General features: G+C 31.9%; 2 protein-coding genes across 3 annotated transcripts; both read right to left on the minus strand.

The window, feature by feature from the left end:
• Positions 1-293: 293 nt before the first annotated feature.
• LOC112719807 (uncharacterized) lies at positions 294-7,369 on the minus strand. Its single transcript, XM_025770518.3, has 11 exons — positions 6,954-7,369; positions 6,401-6,444; positions 6,192-6,315; positions 5,992-6,085; positions 4,493-5,037; positions 3,233-3,506; positions 2,888-3,149; positions 2,535-2,654; positions 2,221-2,337; positions 1,194-1,622; positions 294-748 (listed from the first exon to the last, which is right to left on the minus strand). Exons 1-11 carry the CDS (start codon positions 7,138-7,140, stop codon positions 497-499), a joined length of 2,448 nt encoding a protein of 815 aa, XP_025626303.1. The 5' UTR covers positions 7,141-7,369; the 3' UTR covers positions 294-496.
• A 5,193-nt stretch (positions 7,370-12,562) lies between these two features.
• LOC112719810 (probable receptor-like protein kinase At2g42960) lies at positions 12,563-16,708 on the minus strand. 2 transcript variants are annotated; one of them, XM_025770520.3, is made up of 8 exons: positions 16,238-16,708; positions 15,070-15,799; positions 14,873-14,977; positions 14,644-14,766; positions 14,071-14,241; positions 13,871-14,000; positions 13,567-13,776; positions 12,563-13,067 (listed from the first exon to the last, which is right to left on the minus strand). In XM_025770520.3, the coding sequence occupies exons 2-8, from the start codon at positions 15,726-15,728 to the stop codon at positions 12,939-12,941; spliced, it is 1,527 nt and encodes a 508-aa protein (XP_025626305.1). In that variant the 5' UTR covers positions 15,729-15,799; positions 16,238-16,708; the 3' UTR covers positions 12,563-12,938. The 2 variants fall into 2 exon arrangements, with proteins under 2 accessions (XP_025626305.1, XP_072064008.1); XM_072207907.1 differs by lacking the exon at positions 16,238-16,708 and adding an exon at positions 15,914-16,104.
• Positions 16,709-19,033: the final 2,325 nt, after the last annotated feature.

Consider the following 19,033-nt stretch of genomic DNA (forward strand, 5'->3'; position numbering starts at 1 on the left):
AAGGTTGACATCACAACTGATACAATAGAAGTCACCCTCACCAAAGTCGACATTTTCTTATCAACTCTAGATAGATCACTACATCTCATCTTCCCCCTAAATGTTATCCTCTAATGTTGTCTGGTCAGTTAGCAACAAATTAGAGCTCACTACATCGGAACGTGTCGTGGCGCATTCCCGATCAATGGTGACGATCATCGCCGATTTGTCATTTTTTATGCTGGGTGTTAAATCGGCACATTATATTAACAAAAAGAAAAAGAAAAGAATGAACATCTCACACCGAAGCAAAGTGATACCAAAACTCACCACAAAGCCAAACTCAAGGAATACCCCTTTAGAATGTGACAACTTCGGTTCTCTTTAGAAGCATGTACAACTGTATTAAAGCCGAGCATCTGAATGAAAATTTTGAAACCCTAATTCATCTAAACCTGCTACAATAATTCCTCAAAAAACAAAAAAGGGGGAGGAAAAAGGAGCAGGTTGTATACAGTTAGTGAATGTATCTCCATAGTTGCTGCAACTGCTGGGGTGACAAACCTTGTAAACCACCTGCCTGCTGAAGTTCTTCCGCAACCTGTTTCTGAGAATGATAAGGGTCAGAATATCCGGGATTTACATATTGAGACACTGGCGCCAAATTTTGTTGCTGCTGCTGCTGCCTCATGAAGTTATACTCGGTCCTCTCAGTTCGAAATGAAGCTCTTGGCGCGGCCCCATAATCCTGTTGAGATAAGCTACCGTTCTATGTAGAAGAATGAAAACAATTGTTAAGCCAAGTGATAATATTATCTAAGAGTGGGCTTCATAATAGTATGGGTTATGGAACATACAAGGATAATGGATATAATCATTAATTCATGTGAAACCATAAACACCTAATTAACAATAATTGGATGCTCAACCATAGCCAACTATGAAGATCTTCACAAATAGAAACTACAGCAAATAGCATTCAATCATGTAAAAACCATTAGTTGAGTATAGCTTTCATGCACTAGTATAAACTTAAACTGTCAACCAACTTCAAGGAAATTACTGAAAGGGTGATGCACAATTAGTGAAAATAACTATTTCAAAAACAATTACACTAATATTGTATATGAACACATTGATATTAACAAAAACAGCTTTCTAGATAAGATCATTCATCATCCATACACAAAAAGAAAACAAAGTATGAAACCAACCTGTTGAATAGAGCTAATGTTACGCCCACCGTTGCCATATTGAGAAGGTAAAATATCATCTAAGTTACTCTGAGGCATTGTATAACCAAGAGATGAATTTGGCAAAACATTTCTAGGACCATAAAAGGAAGAGCCATGATTTCCATAACCATAGGTTTCTCTGGCAGCGGCAGGAGGCAATCTATTCATTAGTAGTTCATTTCTGTCTTGATGAAGGTTGTACTTCATGTCCAAAGCAGATTGGTTATATCGAGGATTGCCTGAAAATGGTTGCTGTGAATTGATGGCTGTTATGTATGATTGATCACGGGGCAATGAAGAATATCCTTCCATGTTGGGGAATTGCTGGAACTGTACTGAGGATTGCACCGTAGGATCGTGGGAAAGTGCAGATCTTTTAGGTAGATCGAACATGCCAGGTTCCATGACCTATATGATTCAACATCTGTCAAGACTCAATATTAAAAAACATCAACAATGATAGTTATTAGGCCCGATTCATCAATACCTTAGTTGAGGGCCCTAATCCCTTGGAACCTTTTAAGCCCCAAATAACTAACAATGCAATATCTTTCAACATCAACTAGAATGCAACTAGTACTCAAATCTGTTGTTTCATGCAGATGTTAATATTTATTAACTTAGACCCGGATTATGGTTAAAAACATTGTCAAATGATGGTTTTAATGTTGTGCCAAAAAGCCCAAATCATAGTAGTATCACGATTCAGATGACATATCCATTCCTTATTAATTCCTCATTCTCACAACCCACCAAGGCATCAGTGCTGTACTTCAAATCAAAAGAAATATTGAAATCAAAACTAATGGGAATTGTAACCTTCTAGTCTTCTACCTTCAAATAACATCTGCTTCTACCAACAATTTTCTAGTTATTTAAGCATTGCAAAGTTGATTATTTCTAGCAGAACAACTTATGTTGTATCAAGTTATTAGCCTAGGCAAGATTACAATAAAATCAAAGAAACAACTAATGAGCAAAATAAGCATAGAAGAATATTCCCTACATCAGATATGGAGTTGGGAGTATTGCTTAGGGACAACACTGAGCTGTTGTATCGTACAGGTTGTTCAGATCTTAGTAATGCCAACATATCACCAGGAATCAAATTTGATTCATTAAGCTGTGTCAAGATAAATAAAAGCAAATCTCATTAATAAACTTCTACCACCAATCTTCTAGTGATTCAAGCATCAGGAAGTTGAATATCTAAGCAGAAGAGTTTCTGTTGTATAAAGTTATCAGCGCAGGCAAAATAACAATAAAATCACAGAAACAACTAATGAACATAATAAGCATAGAAAAATATTTCCTACATACCCCAGATATGGAATTGCCATTATTGCTTGTGGACAACAGTGAACTATTGTATCCTCCAGGTTGTGATTGTGACCCGATGAATGTGAACATATCACCAGGACTCGAATTTGATTCATCAAGCTACATCAAGATAAATAGAAGCGAATCTCATTAATACAGGATAGAAGCGCAGAAAACAAACAAACAACTAGGTTTTATCCCACTAGATTGAGAGAGCAGCATAGAACAGATGACATGATGTCAATGACATCAGTGTTCTACTGTAACCTTATATCATTATGCCAATATCAACAGTAAAACCATTAGTTTCTGAAAGCTTAAAACAACTCAAATTTGAAGGACTATTATATCACCATTTCTCTTGGAAAATTATAATGACTTCCACTCTGCAAGCCTGGCTGCTTCAAAGGCAAGGAAGGAGTCACCCAGCGAGAATTTTGCCAATTGGGATCTGATACAGATGCCACCACGTTGTATTCATGCCCAAAAGTTTCCTCTGGAATAATATGCTTCAGAAGCTCTTGCTGAGGAGATGAAAGGAAGTTATCATTCTTATCACCTGTTGATCCTCTAACAGCCTCAAATTCAAGTTGCTTACCACCATGTTGTACAGAACTAATACAGAGAAAAAACAATATAAAGATGCGTTGGAATAGACAAAGCAGGGTATATCAAGTTGGTAATGGAAAAGGAAATGCCTGGCGTCTGAGAACTGAACCAAGGAACTATCAATAGCTGCAGACTTCTCTTCCAATCCATTTCTAGGAAGATTAGGTGTAGGAATCACAGAAGATGCAGTATTACTGCTGGCATTAAATTTTCCAAAACTCAAATGTGAGCATGTATCAGCCAAAGCTTGTAAATGTACATCATTTGGAAGAACCACTGTAGGATTATCTCCAGATAATGGCATTTCCACTTTAGATTCTCTTATGCTTAGCCCCTTGAAATCTGAAGCTGCCAATAACACATCTGCAAAGGCATTACTAGCCAATTTATTAGAGTGAAGATATAAATAGAATATTGGCAATCATAACATGGTCTTGAGCAAAAAAAGAGGATGAAAGCAGAGTAGATAATGCATGGGAGCTATATTTTCAATGCATTAAGAATGCTGAAAAAATAGCACATCTTAGCATTGCCTTTCACATTGATTTCTACATATAACAATTTGTAAATCAGACACTCCTACAAAACTCGAGTATAAAAGTTAGAAACTAAAACCAAAATCATGGAAACTACCCATACTTCACATTTCAAACTCAACATTTCAGCTAATGGTCTTATTCACGTTTACACAGATAACAGAAAAATGTTCTAAACTTACCCAGTTAAATACCTAAACAGTTAGAAAATATCACTTCCAATCCTCCACAACAACAGAAAAAGGTTTCGAGAAGTCCAAGTCCATGTAAACTCAGCATCAGTACCTAATACATGGATCCTAAACTAGATGAAATATAGGTCATCAAAAGCATTTAGGCACATTTCCAGCTTCTAAAAGAATAGAAAATCCAATAACAAGTTCCAACAACAATGACAACAATCAATCCTTAGGTCAATAGTGGGGTCAATTACATGAATCATATTATGTAAACAAAGTATTAATCAATACATTAAGAACAAGGGTTTTTTCAAGTTCAGTTTAAATATATATTTATTTCTTTTATGAGGTCTAAACATAGATATTTTAGTTACATCTGACTTTTCATGAATAAGTCCACATATAGTTTGTGGCTTCATAAAGCATCATAGTATTGAATCTTAAGAACTAACTAAAAGCATCATTCACCAAGATGACTTAACATCATGTTGCAATATAGTTTATGCTTACTAGCAAATTAGAGAAGTAGGTTATCCTAAATCTCATTTCAGCATAACTCCACCACAAAGAAGACTTCATAGCACAATAGAGAAGTTGCTTATTCTAAAGCTGAAACAACAGTTAGAATAGTAACCTTCATGCCCCTGAGAATGATGTAAATCAGAGGAACAAGTATCCTTTGAGTTAGAGTTTGAATGAGATTCTAGTTTAGTTTTGCTGCACATAACATCATCACTAGCACAATCCCCCCATGCACCTTGGGATGAATCTAATTCAGAGTTCCCGCACACACTAACTACTGTATCACACAAGCTACTCTGCTTAGAAGGCCCATTAGCATTTAAAGAGGCAAATACGGTTGGTGCTTGAGAACTGCTGGTAGTTGGCTGTTCATTTACATGCCACTTGTCATGAAAAGGTTGCTGCTCAGAATGACTTTGACTGTCCAGATTTAGCATTGTCTCTGAATTTCCAGATGCAGAAACTCCTGAGGCAGTACAATCGTCATGTGAAACATTTTGGGATGTTCTACCCATTCTTACAATGTCTGCCATAGTAAGATGTGCTTTGCTCACTCCTAGCAGTGAGGTTTGAAGTCCTGAAGAAACTTGGGCAAAAACTGATATGGAGTCGCTTGTTCCCAATGACGAACTTCCAGTATCAGCACTAAAAGAATCGCTGCAACAATTTCTCAACAAATAAGAGAGGTGAATAGTTAGACTGTTAGAGACATTGTTATATATATTGTTAAATTTTCTAATAGCAGTAATTTCAGTATGATATGCCAATATAAGACACAGAAATCAGAAGAACGAAAATGTTCACCTCACGAGTACTACAGAAATATTAGTATTCATGGATTATATAAATTATCTAGATAAAACAAATGCATACAAAAGCAACAACAACGCCGCCTTATCCCAACGGAATCACTTACATCTAACCACCAGTAGATATAAGCAGGACACAGACATGGTAATATAATTAAAAATTTAAAGAAGTCATTATATATATATACTTAAACTTTGTCCTGCCTTAAGCTCTATTTTACTTATTTTAATCACTTAAGCTCTATTTATTATTTTTTTCAAATCCATAATGCTGTTGTCAATGTGGTGTCCTGCCACGTTGGAGTAAATACAAAAATAATTGAATACAGATGCATGAAATCAGTATGTAATTCGTGTAAAAAAAAAATTATAGCAGCAGCAGTTAGCAGGACCCATAATTAGGGGGAATATATAAATTAAGGAAAAACATGCAAAACAATCCCTTAATGCTTCAGTTATTTCCAATTGCCAATAATCTAATCCGCTGATGCTTTTTAATTGGAGCATTGACCTTCGATGACCAAAACATTAATGGACTTTTGGATGTCAACAATTGTCCTTTCCAAGTCAGTGCACGCGTGCACACACAGGGGGATCAGTTTGGCTCCAACCCTCCCCCCCAAAAAAAAGGGAAAAAAAACATCAAGGTCATTTGGTAAAACATTCTTGTATCTGTATAAATACAAAGCGATAACTGTCTTATTAAATATACCAAATACCAAGCCATGCTCCATAAGTCAGCTATATTTTAAATTCATACAAAACACCAGAAACTATATTGCATACAGAAAAATAAGCTAACCTTCTAGAACCTCTTCCCACGACATGATTTGTGGATGACGTAACTGACGTACCAATAGACCCAACATCTTCCTTGTTAACAGGTTTGACGTGTCCTGAGAGAAATTACACATTCCACAAGGTAAGACAATGCAATACTAAATGTGTATAATATCTGCATCTAGCAGAAATGGAAGATCATGCCGCAATCAGACAACAGACCATTATAATTCAAATGTGTCAACTCATTATTGGTAACACTACGATCACTGCCATTGCCGGTTTTGCCTGCCCGACCCAGCCCACCATTACTACCCCTTGTCCTTGAATCCAATGCCTCCTTCCCCTGAAGTTAAATAAGCAAATTGATTACACACCCTATAAGAAGGCCATCCTCAACACATTTATGAATAATGTCATACGAGGAATACCTCTTTTCTTCTTTCACGTTTGCTTCTAACCTCATGAAAAGTATCTACAATTAAATATCCGGGAAAAAAAAAATAGAAACTTAAAAACAATTAAGATAACAAAACAAATCATAAAAAATCATTCTTATTCAAGATACACAACAACTAAACAGATCGCCAAATTCCATCATTCATATAAATAAACCATAATATAGAACTAATGAACTTAGAATTTCGTTCCTTTTCCCTGTCTCTGAACCTTTAAGTTCACTCAACCAGAATAAACAGTTAAAAGAACAACTAAAAACAAAGTAAAAAACTTCCACAGTCACCAATTTCCTCAGCAACTAAACATCAAACAGAAGATAGAAAAGAAAACAGAGAGAAAAGCTGGAAAATTTAAACACAGTAAACAACATGCACATTGTCACCAATTTTCTCAGCTACCAAACACCACACACAAAATAATAATATAAATAATATTCATCGTTTTTTCACTTCAAACCCGAAAGAATAACAGAGTAGTAACAAGAACGAAGAAAAAGAATTTAAAAAAGAAAAAAGAAGAAAAAACCTTGAGCAAGAAGCCTTTCGACGGCGCGGTTAGGGTCCATGTCACATTCCCTAAGCACAGCGTAGATCTCTTGCTCGGAGCAAAAGTTCAAAATCTCCTTCACACTCTGAACAACCTTCTTTACCGCCGCCGGCAGCGCCGCCTCTCCACCGCCGTAACCGTCACCGTTCCTGCTCTCGCTCCCCATTGCACGAAAGAACAAAACGAAACGCAAAAAGGAAGACACAGGTTTTCTCTCTCTCTATTTATTTTCCAACCAACCAAACAGAGAATAACACACGAAACTCAAAAGAAAACAACGAACCCTTTCTTCTTCTTCTTTCTTCTCTATATATCACTTTTTAAAAGCATAATCTCTTTTTATTTTTTATTTTTTATTTTTTAATTCTCGCGCTTTCTTTTTCGGTCCTTTGGTTTTTTTTTTTTTTTTTTCCGTTTCAGTTTATAGTAATCACTAGTCACTGAGATTAGATTATTCTCACTGGCTGTGACTGTTTGGTTCTGTCACAGCCCCACGCATCTCTTGCCACGTATGTAGGAGAGTTGGGTGCGATGTGGGTCATTTTGTAATTTTAGTTTCTTTTAACTTTCCTTATGGACAGAACAGTTGTCACAGGCACGTTAGATTAGTGTGGTTCCCTAAAAGAATCGAATTTGTAAGGGGTTGGCCTTTATTTTATTTTATTTTTTTATTTTAATGTGTCTTTAAAAAGTCAGAGGATCAGTTCTTTATTTGAGTAAACATAATAAAATATAATATTTTAGTTTTCTAAATTTGTCTACAAATTTAACTAATTTTTTTTAAATATATAAAAAAATATTATTTATACGCTAAAATTAATTGTTAAAATCAGTCATTAGTATATTTATGTATTAATTTATTTTTAATATATATTTATATTTTAATATATTTAGTTACTAATTTTAATATACACATAATATAATTGAAATATATATATGGTTTAGATATTGATAAGTTAAATTTTGAAATTTATAAATTAGGTATGATTCATATAACAAATATATTATTAAAATTTTAAATTCGTAAATGGAAATCGGTTATTTATTTATTTAGTAATTAAAAGAATGTGTGACAAGAATTAACAAAAGAATAAATATTTGCTTTTGTGAATAACAGTTGATATAAGTGACAAAAAATTGAAATACATCTCAAAAAATGTTGTTTCAAATTGTTCTTGCTTTTATGAGGGCTCGTTTGTTAGACAATTTACAAATACTTTTTTAAGTATTTGTTAAATTTGGAAAAATACCTGAAAAATAAGCCTGAGATAAAAATTAATTTTTATAGAGCTAATTTTTTACAATTTTACATAATTATCCAAATCGAATCAATCACAGACAAACTAAAAAAATCTCAACAAATAGAGTTAATTTTATAACATTCATATGTTTTTTCTCTTTTTTAAACTTTGGTTGAATTAGATTTTTAAATTTGAGTTAAAGATTGGAGTTAAAATTTTTATAAATTACAAAACAAAATTTATCACATAAAATAAGATCATTAACAAAAAAAACTTCATTTTGATTAAAATTTTAATATTAATATAAATAAATCAAACTATAATTATTTATTAGATTAAATATAAATCAATCACACACTGTTAGTAAAAAAAATATTACCCTTATACAAGAAATTCCAGAACAATTACCTACCATAAGTGTAACATTATATATCTGAAATATTTTTTTCAAAAAAAAAAATTATATCTGAAATATTGAAAAGGTATACGTGGCAATGGGACTATGGCACACCATACAGTTGGGATTTGACTTTCATTTCTTGTGTGATTTTATAACTTGTGACCCAACATAGGAATCATTTTAGAAAGATTTGTAAGTGTACCGTAATATAGATATATCAATAATTTTTAATTATTGATATTAATTATATATATTATATATATATTTTATAATTAAAATCAACGGTTAAAAATAACTGAAACACCGATATATATAATAGTATACTTAAAAAATTTCCATCATCTTATGTTGATTAAAATAATCAAGTTGGTCTTCATTTCAATTATTGAAGGATGTGATGTGATATGAAAGATTCATCTAATTAAAATGTCAATTTCCTAACACACATATTTGACTTACAAGTTGTATAGCTATGAACTTTTAAATGTAACTAAAATATTTGTATTCAAATACTTTTAATCATTGATGTTATTTATAAAAGAAATATATAATATATTAATTAAAGTTAATAGTTAAAATTATTAAAATATTAAGATTTTAGATATATTTAAAAAAATTATTTTTTTATCAGCAAATAAAATAATAAAATACTAGTAGCCAAATGTTCTTGCTACTAAGTAATTATTATGGATCAAAATGAATAAATAACTACTCTTTAATTACAATTTACAATCATATGGTAGTGGATGAAATAATTACTCTTTCGTCACAAACTATAATGCCAAAACTGCCCTTATATAAATTATGCAATATTAATTTCATCTTCTGAAAAAAGATAAACTACTTAAAATATTTTTAAGAGGTTGATGTGGATAGAATTATTCCTAAAAGATTAGTATAGGAAAATGTCTCAAAAAATTATAAAAAACGTAACAAAAATAAATAAAAATATCATTTTTTATAAATAGAAAATAGTTATTACACTTAATAAATGACTTGTATTTTGATTCGAACTTTTGTAGAAATATTTTGAATGATTATTTAGAAAAAGCAAACAAAATTTAGTAAAAAATTTAATCTATAATTTTTTAATTTTTTTTTAATTTTTTTTACCATTAAAAAAAATAAAAAGCGAAAAAAATTCACTTAATATAAAACCACAAAATTTTAAAGATAATGACTCTCTTTTTCTAATCATGTTTATAAAAATCGAAACGCTATATGCACACAAAAAATCAGTAACTAAGTATTTATATATAAATACATGTGTTGTTAAAGTTATTTTTAATATGTATTTTATATTTTAATATGTATTCTATTTGAGTGACTAATTTTGTGCTATTTTGTATGTACACTTAACATAATTATTATATAAAAAATTACATTAAAATTCGATCACTAAAATCCTAATATGTATGTAATATTTAGTTATATTTGTCATGCTTTTAAATTTTTTTTTTTACCAAAGATATGAGACTCGAACCCGTAACCTCTTAATTGAGTATAGGGAGACTATGTCATTTGAGCTATTACTCATTGGCTCATGCTTTTAAATCTTAAGAGTATTGTTATTGATTTTGATATTGATATTTTTGTTTGCATATAAATATTTCGAAAAGTATTTCTGATAGGTTATCTTAAAAATAGGGGTGTACATTGTTAAAGTTAACTAAAAATAATTTAATTTTAGTTAACTAAAAATTTGGTTTAGATTAATAAACTAAACGGTTTTAAACAAAAAAATCGGTTATAAGCTAATGAGTTATAGCTCAAATAGTATAGTCTCCCCATACTTATTTAAGAGTTCGCGGGTTCGAGTTTCCCTATTTTTGGTAAAAAAAATCGATTATAAAAATAATAAACTAATTTAAAAATAAAAATTGGTTTTAAAAAATAACTAGTTTTTTGTTTAAAGGCCGAATTTTTTTTCATCTAAAACCCGATTTTTCATTTAAACACCGATTTTTCTCCATTTAAAAACCAATTTTATAAAAATATATTTTAACTTATAAACCGATTTTTGACACTTTAAAGAAAACCAATGTATTCTTTTTTTGCTTATTATAAAACCGATTTAAATTTATAGCATATTTATATTAGAAAAGTTAACTTTAAAATTTCAAACCATCAAATCGATTTTGATTTGGTTAATCAGTTTGTAAATCAATTTTTACCAATTCGGTTAACCATTTCTTTAAACTGGTTATAATTTATAAACCATTTGAAAAAAAAAAAACAAATTATTTAAAATTTGGTTAAGATTTTTTAACTGATTAACCAGTTATTGGTTTTTGATAAACAACGCTTAAAAGCAATTAAAAAGAAGCTTTGTTGAGCTTAATTTGATTTTGGGCAAAGAAATGATGATAAACATTTATTGGATTAAAAGCCCAATATTATTTAATGTATTTTATTGTTGCAGGCCCATTACTCATCCCACAACCAAACAATGCAGCTTGTTTATTCCATAATTTTCATTAATGTTTCAAGTAAATGCACAAGCCTAATGCACTTTAACATAGCACCTTTCAGTAAATAGAAGGCTATGTACTCGGAGGACAGCGAGAACAAAAAGAAAGCAACACAGCAAGAACAGTGTGGTTTTGGCAAAGCAATAAGGACACAAAGACATCTATAATCCCCAAACATCAGCCAAAGCAAATTTCCGAATTTGGGAGAGCAAAACACAAACTTGCAAAGGAGAAGAGGTAGTGGTACAACTCCTCGGACAGCAGGGGTAATGGAGCAGAGGGAAAAAGGAAATACATGCCAAAGAAAAAAGCAAATCAAAAGGATACCAGAGGTGGTGGACGAATTCCTCAATCAGCAGAGTTAGTGGTGCAAGGTGAAGAAGGACTGCATGCCAACAGAGACATCTCCAACGGACAGCTGGGACAAGAAATGAAAGAGGCTAATTGGAAAGCAAGTTGAAGATATATAAGAAGTCTCACTTCTACATTTGAAGACAAGAAAAAGAGAGCAAATTTAGAGCACTATCTCAACTTTGAGCTGCATTCTTTTTCTTCTATTGGAGCTTCATTTCTTATTTTATTTGTTATGGCTATCTTGAGTCATCTTTTGTATTAAGAAAAAGGCTGAAAAAGTGAGTAAAAAAATCATGAGAGAAAAGACAAAAAAATGCATAAAAGAACCATTGATCTTCTGTGTTTTGGGTTATTGAACTATGACTAGTTCCCTTTGCCAAGTTGGATTAGCACTTGGTGAGTTTGAATCTGTTTAGATTCTCCTTCCAAGTTGAGATAGCATTGTGGATTACTGAGTTTTGGTGAAAAAAGCTTAGTGGTAGATACTAGTTGAATTAGGTTGTAATTCAGTATTGGTGATTATAATAAGTGGATTATAGTGAAAATTTCACCATAATTTGTGGTGGATACTGGACGTAGAATTCATTGCACTTAAAATCCAAACCAAAATACATGCTGACCTCTTTCTCTTCTTTCATTTTCTGTTTCTGCACATGAGACTAAACGAAAACATCTTCTGCATTTTCTGCTTCTACAAAAATAGAGCTTGAAAAATAAATTTTAAGCAAACCTGATTCAACCCCTTCTCAAGTTAAATCAGAACCATCAAACTTCAATAAGCCACTAGAACTTATGGAGCATATATACAATTTATAATAATTAATCTTAAATCAAAGTGTCAAGGATAGTAAAGCCAAATATAAGAATTTTCCCTATCTCCACAATCCATAACCATAGAGGGATTATAAAGAGGTACAAAATAAACAATCTTGTAATAAGAAGGTCTGAAGGTAGGCTCCTTGCATATATATTTTTATTTAATAATTAATTAAACCAGTTAAATTTCGGTCAGACCATTAAACCAGTAAATTAGTCACCTTATCAGTTCATTGACAAGTTCAATTCTCGCAACCTTGATATATACACAGCATTACTAGCATTTCACTCACTCACTCACCCACATTCCTTTCAAATTTTTGTGCAATTGCATTGAATTTGTTCACATTGAATTAGAATATGCTTCATTATCTAGATAAGCTAACCTTTCATCTGATTCTCTTCTCAGATGCAGAAAAAAAAAATCTTAACACAAACTTGGATGTGTGTATATATATATATTGTTTGGTTGGTTACTGTAAGGTGGAAACTCAGTGCAGTCAACTTCACGTGAAGCTGATAACTGAGAGTCGTTAGATAAAAATTTAGTCAAATCATTCAAATTATTTAACGGCTCTCAGCTATCAACTTCACACTGCAACTGAGTTTTCACCTTACTATAATCAGTACAAAGTTAATTGTACATGCAGGTTATGTATGTCATATGGTTGTAACTGAAATCCTATTGTTGGGATGTCTCAAGCACATTGCTTTCAGGACCCTTCACCATTTCGGCATCCGATGGACCGGAATTATCCTTCACAGATTCGATTTCCATGCTGCCGGTGCGGCTCTTTCTAGTTCTTCGATCCTGAATACAGTTTCAATTACACACGATTAGCTCGAATTTCAGTGTTCAACAGGTATCAATGGTTGGCAGCCTAATTAAGACTGAAGAGAACTTGTAGAAGATCAAAGTTTGAAGAAAACTAAGCATAAATTTGTCCAAAGTAAAAATGCACATAAAATGCAAAAATGTGAAGCTCCCTTTATGCCCCTATCTTCATTGCCAAGGCAACCCATGAATTGACTATATGCACTAATGATTTAATAATGTCAAGGGTTAAACTAGTCCAAACAGTAAATATTTTCTTAGTTAGTTATTTCTTGATACAGTGGTAGTATAAAATATTTTACACAATCGTCCTATCACGTTCGTTCTTTTAAATGACCATTCATACGGTCAATGTAAAAGGTAGTTATTTTTACTGCTGTTGCATTACGTGATTGGATGGTTCTGTCAAAATTGACATATATAGATAGAAGGAGGGACTAATAAACATAGGATAGGATGAGATATTGAAGGAAACCTGTCGGAACGGATACTCGTCTGCTTCAAGCATCCTCACAACCTGACTCATTTTAGGTCTCTTGTCGGCATCAGGATCGACACACCTAAGCGCGACCAGAAGGGCACGCTTTAGGACACGCATCGATGGTTTCACTTCGAGGCTAGAATCCACAACTTCCTCGGCCCTCCTTGTTCCCACCATGATCTTGAGCCACTCAACAAGATTCACCTGTCATGAGGATAACCATAATAACATCTGTCAGCATTGTACCGAAACACACCGAATAAGGAAGGCAAATTATCATTTGTAAGGATTAAGACACCTCATTCGCGGAACGGGAATAGTCAACCGGGTCCCTTCCGGTAACCACTTCTAGCAAGACAACACCGAAGCTGTAAATGTCGCTTCTTTCATTTAACATGCCGGTGTTAGCATATTCTGGTGCCACATAACTGAAATTGTGAAGATGAGTTAGTTTCTACTTATGAAATAAAATTTAAGACAACAAAAAATTCAACATACCCGAATGTTCCCATTACTCTAGTAGTTATGTGACTTTCCCCTGAGTCCAAAAGTTTGGCCAAACCAAAATCAGAAACCTTCGCATTGAACTCACTATCAATCAATATGTTGCTAGACTTTATATCCCGGTGAACAACTTTTGGTTCGATTGCTTCGTGTAAATAAGCAAGCCTGCAAACAATCATAAGTCCAATAACAATAAATTTGAAAACCAATGCCACAAGTGAAAGCTTAAACCACCGAAAAATATAGAAAATCTCAAGAGTCTAGATTAGTTCCAATGCTTGCTAAGCTTACAATATCATGTTATCCACAATTCTAATCGACTCAAATAAATCTCAAAATATGTGTACATGTAAATGTTATATTTAACAATATCAACATGATTACATGAATAAACTCTCAATACCAAGCATTTTGATGATATATTAATTTATGGTAACAAAACAAGGGATAAAATGAGTTATTCACAACCATGGCCACAAGATGAGGAATTTTAGATAGTCACAAAATCCAAGATTCATGCCGATTGATTTAACTTGAGAAAAACAACGAATGTGAAGTTTAACTTACGCTTTGGCTGTGCCGAGTATAACCTTCATACGAGCTTCCCAGGTAAGTATTCCATGTTGACTCATAGCTCCATGTAACCATTGTTCTAAATTACCATTGTTCACATATTCATACACTAGCAACCTATAAATGAAGTGTAAAGATACACCATTATTGATAAGAAAAAACATACAAAAAAAAAAAAGATTTTTTAACAAAATGAATGCAACTTGTTCAGAAAAAGTTTTACCTATGTACTCCTTCTATGCAATATCCAAGCAACCGCACAAGATTTTTATGTCTAACATGGCCTATAGCTTCCACTTCAACCCTGAATTCTTTCTCTGCTTGTCCCCTGTGAACTCAACAACCAATTCAATTACGGATGGAAAGCTATATGTGAAAATTAAGGAGGGAAGTACCAAAAATGTCATAAAGTATGCTTACAAGTTGTTAAGAAGTCTCTTCACTGCCACCTCAGACCCATTGATTAGCCTTCCCCTGTAAACAACTCCATATCCACCCTCACCAATCACATTCTCAGCCGAGAAACGATTGGTTGCAAGTTCGAGATCTCTAAGGGTGAACCAGTGGCCCCATCCAAGATGAGAAACCTCGGGCAAACCAATTAGAGGTGATGCAGTTACCATCCCCAATGCAGACTGCTTCTTAAATGTGCTGGAGCTTCCTTCTTCACCGGACATCGAACTAAACCCTCTCTCGTGATGAAAAATCGAGCTGCATTGGCTGATATTATCTGCATCACTGGATTTGCTCATTCCCAAATGAACTAACAACTTTTCTGAATTATTATTATCACTTGCCTTGTCATGAACAGGAATATATACACTTTCAGCTTGATCATGACAATTCAGCACCCCAACCTTGTCAACCTTGATATCTTTCGAGACATTTGGAATTTGAGACATGGGGATCTTGTCCAGAGATCTCCTCGACTTTCTCCGAAATGTCACCCATACAGGTAATATACAAAGAATTAGAACTATGAATGCACCAACACCTATCCCAATCAAAACCCACAGCCTCAAACCCAATAATGCCGTCGTCTTCGACAATTCAACCTTTAAAGAATGGTTGCCAGACATAATTGGAGGCAACAAGTCAATCAATTCTTGCCCTCCAAATTCTTCAGCCCATAAAATCAAGGCATTCCTACCTGCATGCAAGAATCCAATTATGCACACCCTTAACAATTAATTTCAAATTCCAAATATTCAGCAACTCTAGAATCAGCAATCACACATTTTCATCAAAATTCAAGATAATTTACCAGTAACATGAACTGAAATTGTAGGATTCAGGCATCCTCAAAGCAAAAAAAATACAATTGCATATGCTTCAACTTCAAACATTCAGAAAATCAACAACCCATTTTCATTTTGTGTCACACCAATCAGAGAAAAGTCACACTTAGAAAACTTAATGGAATAATTCTAATCACACACATAAAAATCTAACAACAAAAAAGGAAAGAAAAGAAAAGAAAAGAAATTAACATGTGATGTAAAGCATCACTTATGATCCAAGCAAACAAAAGATAGAAAAGCAAAATGTGAATTTAATCCAGATTCCAAAAAAAGCATTTTCTCTTTACCTTTGTGTTGATCCAATATCACCTCTTCCTTGATCTTCTTCTACCTCCCAAAGAAACACAATGAGGCATATAAACAAACACAAAGCCTACAAAACCCAGATTCTACAAAGAGTTGCAGCTACACAAATAGTTACCTACTAGTGAGTGTTGTGAACTCAAATGAGGAGGAAAAAAATAGAAAGAAACTCAGAACAATGAAAAAGGTGTTAACAACAATGGCAGGGAATCAATGCTAACACCCCAAAAATAAAAAATTAATTTTTAATGCCAAAAAATGGATTTTGGAGAAGAGAAAATGCAAAGGTGAGGAAAATGGTTGGTGGGGTACTGAAAGTTGAAGGATTTGAGGGCAGGACCAAAACAAGCTGGAAAGGAAGCTTGAAAGAGAAAGAGTAAAGTGAAAGCAACAAGAATGAGATGAACAGTGTTATAAGCATTTATAGCTATTAGCTTTCAAAGAGTGTGTTGAATAAGCTAAACAAAAAGTGAAAAAAAGAAAAGTGGAGTTTGGAAGAGAGAGAAAGAAGCTAAGTGGTTTTAAGAGAGAGAAGGGTCAACCTCAATGGAACAGAGAGAAACTGCTGATTGCTGAAGCCAAATCTAGGATTGTTCTAAGGTATGCTTACCAAACCAAAATTGTCCTATTTGTGTGAAATAAGGAAAATAAATAAATAAATAAATAAATAATCTTATTGCATAAAAAATTATAATCTATAAAAAATACTTTAAATTTTTCTTATTTTTGAAACTTGAATCCAAGATTTCTTATTGTTTATTAATGCCTTAGTATATTGTCAATGTCAAGTAATGAAATTGTTAAGGAAATAATCGGGTGAAGAAAAAAAAAGTATTTTTTAATATTTTTGTTCTTTAGAATTTTGTGAATAAAAAATAAAAAATTCTATTTTTTTATTTTTATCTTTTTTATAAAACTTTTAAAGAAAAATAAAAATACCAAATAAAATCGTATTTTTAAAGTGTAAATTTATATTATGAATCTTAGATTAAAGGTTTAATTACTATGTTCGTCTCTATAGTTTCGTAAAATTTTCAATTATGTCTCTATACTTTTTTTCTTTTTAATTGGGTCCCTGCACCAACTTTTTTTTCAATTAAGTCCTTCTTAGTAGTAATTAGCTTAATTTTATAGGGACCTAACTAAAAAAAAAATTGGTACAGGGACCTAAATAAAAGGAAAAAAAAAAGTGTAGGGACCCAATTAAAAAAAAATTTGGTGTAAAGACTCAATTAAAAGAAAAAAAATATAAAGACCTAATTGAAAATTTTACAAAATTATAGGGATTAGCAGAGTAATTAAACCTAGATTAAAAGGTGTATATATTCATAATTATCTCTCATATTTAATTAGTTATCAAACATTATTTTATGTTTTAAAAAAAGAAGCTCATGGTGATAGGGTTCTTAAGTCTTAACTTTTCTATAATATGAAATTATATTAAGTGTTTCACAAGAATATGATATTAAATGAAATAGTTATAGCTACATAAGTTTATGTTTAATTAATCCTCATCTATTATATATTGACATCTAATTAATTTTTAACATAGCTATACAACATTACCAAATCAAAGTGGAGGAAGAACTACATAAACAAAAGCTTTGATTTGAAGCATAACTTTTTATTAAAGTATGAGCCAAAAACAACCTTGCAACTTTTTTTTTCTCTTGATGATTATCATAAATTGTGGACTTTATCTTCTTGATTAACTTTGTAATTAGAGGGATAAAGCAATGTCTATGTACACAAAAATTTGTCATAGCCCACATTTTTCTTAAATATAATATATTAATATGTAACTCAACCTTTTAATTAAGTAGGACCTGAAAAAAAAAAACTTTTAATCAAGTGATTAGTTCTTAACTTTAGGGATTTGCATATTTCCCTTTCTATTTTATAGGAAAAGAGTACTTTATTTATTAAATTTTATAAAAAAGATCCTATAAAAAATAAGATAAAATAACACAAAAAAAAAACATTTCTTTTAATCATCAAGAGATTTTCAGTAATCTAATTTAGGTTATTATTTTTACTTCATATGTAAAAATCTTAATTCATTAGAAGTTGCTTCATTAATTCATTGATTGTTTGGTATTAATTTTTTTTTTAATGTCAAATGAGTAATATTTTACTCAAAAGCTCTGAAAAGTAATTTCAAATAAAATTAGTAATGAGATCCAAAAACCATGAAACAAACAATGACATAAGAACAATTATTCTCATTGTCACAGAGTACTAATGTTAAGAGATGCTGTATTCTATATAGGAGTATTTTATTTCATTGCTACTTATTAGTGGTACTATTAAATTATAGAATTCATTGATAAAAGCTTTATCTATGACTACATTAATTCTACTATTGTTTTGTTAATTGATTATTTAATTCTTTAATATTTTATATATTATATTCTTTAATTCTCTAATGAGAATTGAGATGTGCATTTTATAAGTTTACAACTCTTCACATGCATCATGTGCACCTCACGTGGTTGACCAACTTTTTCTCCTAAGGCTTGTTATTTGTAGGGATGTCCACGGATCGGATCGGATCAGATATAGCCGAAAATTCGATCCAATCCGCATAATTTTCATCGGATATGATATCCGCACTTTTTAGTGCCGGATCGGATATCGGATATATCCGCATAATTAAACCTTCTCTTTTTAATCATATTTCTATGTAAAAGAATTCGATAAAAATATTTCTTTTATACTTTTAAACTTATTTATTCCTAAAATATTTTAATCAAACTCTCTCTAAATAACAAAATAAAATA

The sequence above is a fragment of the Arachis hypogaea genome, chromosome 11, assembly GCF_003086295.3.
Source record: "Arachis hypogaea cultivar Tifrunner chromosome 11, arahy.Tifrunner.gnm2.J5K5, whole genome shotgun sequence".
NCBI lineage: Eukaryota > Viridiplantae > Streptophyta > Magnoliopsida > Fabales > Fabaceae > Arachis > Arachis hypogaea.